Source organism: Chiloscyllium plagiosum, unplaced genomic scaffold, assembly GCF_037043375.1.
Source record: "Chiloscyllium plagiosum isolate Xiang-an unplaced genomic scaffold, Cpla_swu_hap1 HiC_scaffold_27, whole genome shotgun sequence".
Taxonomy (NCBI): domain Eukaryota; kingdom Metazoa; phylum Chordata; class Chondrichthyes; order Orectolobiformes; family Hemiscylliidae; genus Chiloscyllium; species Chiloscyllium plagiosum.
This window is the reverse complement of record NW_028270165.1, coordinates 26,177,934-26,184,115: the sequence shown is the minus strand read 5'-3', so window position 1 is coordinate 26,184,115 and position 6,182 is coordinate 26,177,934. Positions and strand designations below refer to the sequence as shown.

Below are 6,182 nucleotides of genomic sequence, written 5' to 3'. Positions count from 1 at the left end.
TGCTCTACCAGCTACCCCTCCCCACTAACACTTTACATTCTCACTTAATGGAACTAGCAAAGAGAGCGAGTGGTTTACAAATTAGTAACATCTGTGAATTATTGATCACCTTAGCGCAAACGTCACCTTGAATAAAATGGCCTTTTTCAAACCTCACGTTTTTTTATACTGCAAAAAGACACACCATGTTTACTTCTCAACATCAGAAAACTTTGAAAGTATTGTTCACACTCAGAAGACGTACACTGGTGATAAATACAAATGTTAATCCTTTGTCAGCCCTAACTAGTCTGAATAACAAAAACAAAAATCAAGTCTTTAGTTCGGGCAATTGTCGTTGTGAAGTCACCTGTTGCTGTCATCCTATTAGTAGTGAACCTCCCCTAATTCTCAAAGAAAGTGATCGTGTAAGCATCATCTACCATGACTTTTTTTCCAAACTTAGTTCTAAGAATCACAGCAATTTCTTTAATGAAGCATCATGTTAAAACAGTTGTTTTCCTACGTCGGTTCATAACTTTTTAAAAAACGAAAAACATAGACATTTCCATGTGCAAGGAATGCATCTGAAATTACTTAATGGTGAGATTAAGGAAACGATGGTTCCAAGCGAGGGAAAAGAAGAAATAGGATCTCAGTGAAACATGAGGGAAGAATGCAACACAGGGTGCGAGGAAAACTTAGGGAAGAACAAGAGACTTAATGCTGGGAAATGAAAGGATGATTCAAGGAAGTCAGTGCAAAAACTTACTCGCGAGACAAATGAATACCACCTAAGTAATTTAAACTAGAGAAGTTCGGAGAAGCAGTTCGTTCTGGACATGCTATTGATTGAATGACTGATAAATACATACATTGGGAAAAACATTACAATTGCTTAAAAAACTGGTGCATGTTATTACGTGTTGAACTCAAAACAAAAATATGCAGGAAACGTTTAAGTTATACTGGACTTCGTGAAATCAGACTTGGAGTATTTCTAAAGCCATTACCCTGGCTAATTAAGGAAATATCCAACAGTGGTGAAATCAAATTAGAGACGATTTAATCATCTAATAACTAGAATATGTGGCAGTACATTTTGGACATTACCAGGCTGGCACATGTCAAAGATTATAAGATGTGACTTAATATGTATATATTAATGTAAACCCTTGGTCAGAAATGGCTTGTTTTTCAGGACCGGTAGGAATGTCAACTACTCAGGTCAGTTAAGATCTAATTGAGTAACACAGGAGGCACAAGGGGGAATATAGGTATGTTCCTTCTTCCTATCCATATGATTGGATATGCATGTGAATGTCTGTCAAAAAATGCAATGCAGCTTAATAGGAAATATGTGGATAACCTGTGATAAGAAAAACTGAAGTTTCTACACGTTCGGATACCTTGAGCATTTGAAGCACTTTACGCATTTCAGTAATGTTTTTAGGCCGATAATTTTGAAGAGTTGTGGAATGTTGTTGGGGTAATGCTTGTTATAGAGTTTGGCAAAAATTCGACCTGGAAGTAAATACAGAGATTGGAATGACCTCGGACCTGCAGGAAATTGATGATTAATGCTGTCTAGTTTGAGGGTTACACAGACCGTCTTGCAGGGAGAGACACATGGAGAACCTTATAATATAAATGGAACATGTAAGTGACAGAACCGAAGGAGGGAGGGATAGTTTTAATTTCTGGAGAAGATACAGAAAAAGTAAATTGCGTAATGGAAAAAGGAACTCACAGATATCATTTTTATGACTGGAACAGATCATGTTGGAGTGGGATGGAGGTTATTGGGCCAGGGGAAAGCACAGTAATAGGGGTAGATACACATTTTGTTGGAAGTGACTGGAAAAATAAGATATGTTACAGGATAAAATCCACTCTTTCACATTTTGCCTGTTACCTGTTTTTGCATTAAAAAATGATGTTAGTTTGATTGTTTCTTAATAAACGCAATAAGTAATGTCAGAGGATATGTCAATGTAAGTTTCAGCTGTTCTCTGAACTGAGATTGTGTTACCACGTAAATGAATGTGTTTGTGCAGCAGCTTAAATTACGCAGCATATATGCAAAGTTCTCAAATACATAAGCAGACGGGCCATCTAATAGCTCATCAACATCAAAAAAATATAAAACATAGGTGAACCACAGAAGTATGAAGCTGCTGGATATGGTGAAGAGCAAAATGATAGACTTCCTTCTACTTTCAGCTCCAGAGTCTCCATTGCTGTGACATTTGAGTCGTTTACGGATTCGACTGGCAACTAATATATAACTCACTATCATTCCGTTGAGAAACAGAATTAACCCAAATGGTATCAATGGTGTTAAAATCTTCTCAAATATACGAAATCCAATCCATCTCGAGTCAGTGAAATAGATTGGTCTGTTAGAACAGCGCCAAGGTATGTTGTTGATAATCCTCCGTGGTCTAAACCTAAAGTATATTGGAATATTTTTCAAACTCATAAGAATCCCTGTTGTTAGGAGAATCACTGTTGCAGTTTTCTTGGTACAATATTGAGATTTCAATTTTGGGCAACAAACAGCAATAAATCGATCAAAAGTGAAAGTCACAGTGAACCAGACAGAACAGTCTGTGGCTGCGCGGAGCAGGACATAGCGAATACTGCACACCGGAGTGATTTTCAGGAAATTTAATGGAAAATAATAATCATTGATTCGGTTCAGTACAACCTCAGTGATGATGACGAGGAGATCTGCTGTTGTCATGGCCAACAGGTAGCGGGTCGTGCAGGTTGATAGCCCACAGTTTTCTTGGGAGAGGATTAAAACTGAAACTAAATTCACTGGAAGAGAGACAAGAAAATATATTTGGTATTGAAGACTTTTTTTTCTGTTTCTGATCAGCCATTAAGAACTTTTCGCCGGAGATCTATGCATTTGTCATCCCAGAATTTAAAGTAATGGAGAAATTAACTGTGTGACAATGTAAGATTGATTCTTTCTTGCCGACAAGAATTCTCCATTCGTAAGCATTAACCATTTAATATCTACACATGCATATGTTGGTACTATGGCAGCGGCAAAATACACTGAGCAATGAATCCAGTCTGAATGATAACTGCACACTTTGGATTAGTCGTGCTGGAAGAGCACAGCAGTTCAGACATCATCCGAGGAGCAGTAAAATCGACGTTTCGGGCAAAAGCCCTTCTTCCGGAATAAAGGCAGAGAGCCTGAAGTGTGGAGAGATAAGCTAGAGGAGGGTAGGGGTGAGGAGAAAGTAGCATAGAGTACAATAGGTGAGTGGGGGAGTGGATGAAGGTGATAGTTCAGGGAGGACGGTGGAGTGGATAGGCGGAAAAGAAGATAGACAGGTAGGGAAAGTGATGGGGACAGTGCTGAGCTGTAAGTTTGGAACTAGGGTGAGGTGGGGGAAGGGGAAATGAGGAAACTGTTGAAGTCCACATTGATGCCCTGGGGTTGAAGTGTTCCGAGGCGGAAAATGAGGCATTCTTCCTCCAGGCGTCTTGTGGTGAGGGAGCGGCGGTGAAGGAGGCACAGGACCTCCATGTCCTCGGCAGAGTGGGAGGGGGAGTTGAAATGTTTGGCCACAGGATGGTGTTATTGAATGGTGATATTGCAGATATCCCGGGCATGTTCCCTAAAGCGCTCTGCTCAGAGGCGTCCAGTCTCTCCAATGTAGAGGAGACCACATCGGGAGCAACACATACAATAAATGGTATTGGTGGATGCGCAGGTAAAACTTTGATGGATGTGGAAGGCTCCTTTAGGGCCTTGGATGGAGGTGAAGGAGAAGGTGTGGGCGCAGATTTTGCAATTCCTGCGGCGGCAGGGGAAGGTGCCAGGATGGGAGGGGGGGTTGTAGGGGGCGTGGACCTGACCAGGTAGTCACGGTTGCAAGCTTAAAATTTTGGTATCTCATCCAATGTCAGGTTGCTCCTTCGCAGTACGACGACAGGTTTGGTATTTATGCAAGTTACTATATATGTAATTAACTTTCACTTATCACTTCTCATCGTATTATCTGAGCTGACAGCAAACCACGTTTGCTTTTGATTTAAGGAGAAAGTGAGGTCTGCAGATGCTGGAGATCAAAGTTGAAACTTTATTGCTGGAACAGCACAGCAGGTCAGGCAGCATCCAGGGAACGTCGAATCTCCTGTTCCCTGGATGCTGCCTGACCTGCTGTGCTGTTCCAGCAATAAAGTTTTGCTTTTGATTTAACCACGACAAATTGAATCCAAGTCACTGATACTATAATGTTTAAAAAAATATATTACGATGGAGTGACTTCAGATGTCAGCTCATAAGAAACAGGTTGTGTTCTATTCTTTGGTTACACAAATGCAATAGAAAATCCAATATTAAGTCCTTAAAAGGCAAGATTCCTGTAAATAGTCATCGGTATGTGTTGAATGTAATGATATCCTTAAGTTTTACTGATTCCAATAAAAAGAGTGATGATCCCTATTATTGCCGTTTATCCGGGAGAGAACATTGATCACTTCACTGCCTCACACACACATATAACGGGGCATGCCGGAAATCCGAAATGAAACCGACTCTAGCATCATTTGTGGAGAGAAAATAGAATTAAGTAGGCATGAAAGAATAATTGTGTTCACAGATGATGCCAGGCTTGCTCTGATTTCCCAGCAATGTGTATTTTTGTTGTCATAATCACTGGAAGTGAATTTTGTTCCTCATTAACAATGACCAACATGCCGCAATGTGCAACGAGTCTAAGAATGAAGATGAATGAAAGAAAGGAATAGTTAATGCAACAGAATTTGAATGCACACTCGATTCATTGCTATTCCGTTAATAGTACACACATTTTCAGTCGAACGTTAAACTATCGAATGACAGAAATACAAAAATACTTTCTGGCATAAGGAGGCAATTCAGTCCACATTAAATGCACCTGCTTTTCAAGTAACAATGCCTGATGGCACTATGTTCAACCACTCTGCTTCCTTGAACATACAACGGACTAACTTGAAGATTTAAAGCTTTTGAGAAATACGCAGCTCATGGACAAAAACAAATAGCTTTACTCAGATTAGAAACTTACCAGGAACTCCAATGATGGCAAGGATCAGATAGTATACTTTCCTAACCATTTGAATAGGGAGATGCATTTTTTTTCGCGTGACGTATTGTGTCCTTGCCTGTCTGAACAATAGTTTGAAATAGGCTGTGAACCAATACATTGCGAATGCGTGATCCTTATGTATTCCAACATCTCTCACGGGAATCGGTGGTTGTGAAACTATCCATAATGGGTTTAACGTTCCTTGAACAAACAGTTTGTTGATGACAAGCTAATTTTCAGAGCGAAAGCATTTTCATTGCTGATGTCATTGTACGCCTCCACCCTGTCCACTCGATAAGACTAGGTATATCTCTACATCAAGAAGTTGACATTGTAGCTTGCCTTACAGTTTACTGGTGATGATTTACCCTGAACGCTGTTTCAGGAACGTCTACTCTTTGAACTCACTGACTTCCCACAATTGACTGCACAACATTTTGGGCAGTGTTTATATCGGTTTGAGGCTGGCATTGAGTCATTATTAATGGAGTATTGAACTCGAAATGTTCCCTGTGCTTTTTTCATTTCTTCACAGATGGTTCCAAGCCTTGTGTGTTCACCAGAAATTTATCTTTAAGCTTAATGAATCAGCATATCCGCTTTTCACTTTCATGTTCTCACAAGTATGCATGCCAATCAAAAGTATGCACTTACATAATGTTTAACAATACACAATTAAATGATTAAAAATGGATTCTTCACATGTCTCACGTTAATGTGTACAACGAGCTAAAGCATTTTAACACTTCTAGATGCCAAATCCAATGCATAATAGATTGCTTTTCATTGACCCTTGCCGCTGGTTAAACATTATCTGACATGTACCATTGTTGTAGAAGTTTCTTTTGCCCCATAATAAACAAGTATTTTTGTTTTGTTAGTCGTATTCCTGTATTTGATTTGCTGTTTGTTTTTGAATTTTAGCAGTTTTTCGTTCTGTTACTGGAAATGTTTCAGGTTACTTCGCCTTTCTTTTGGCATTTTATATTTACCAAAGGAGCATAATTAATAATGAGAAAAGCAAGTCATCCACTTGCTCTGCCGTATCCTAAACCATCCTTGCTGGCATGAGCAGTTTCTACCTTTTCTCTTTGAAATGCAGAGATT

General features: G+C 39.5%; 1 protein-coding gene across 1 annotated transcript; it reads right to left on the bottom strand.

The window, feature by feature from the left end:
* Positions 1 to 1,918: 1,918 nt before the first annotated feature.
* LOC148143475 (putative G protein-coupled receptor 139) lies at positions 1,919 to 5,121 on the bottom strand. The gene is made up of 2 exons (XM_087975663.1): positions 5,055 to 5,121; positions 1,919 to 2,802 (listed from the first exon to the last, which is right to left on the bottom strand). Exons 1-2 carry the CDS (start codon positions 5,119 to 5,121, stop codon positions 1,919 to 1,921), a joined length of 951 nt encoding a protein of 316 aa, XP_087831789.1.
* Positions 5,122 to 6,182: the final 1,061 nt, after the last annotated feature.

Excerpts from the sequence above, each read along its gene's own strand:
- LOC148143475 (XM_087975663.1), bottom strand. The coding sequence starts at position 5,121 with ATGCATCTCCCTATTCAAATGGTTAGGAAAGTATACTATCTGATCCTT. Across the intron at positions 2,803-5,054 it reads TGCCATCATTGGAGTTCCTG|TGAATTTAGTTTCAGTTTTA; the intron begins GTAAGTTTCTAA and ends TCTCTCTTCCAG.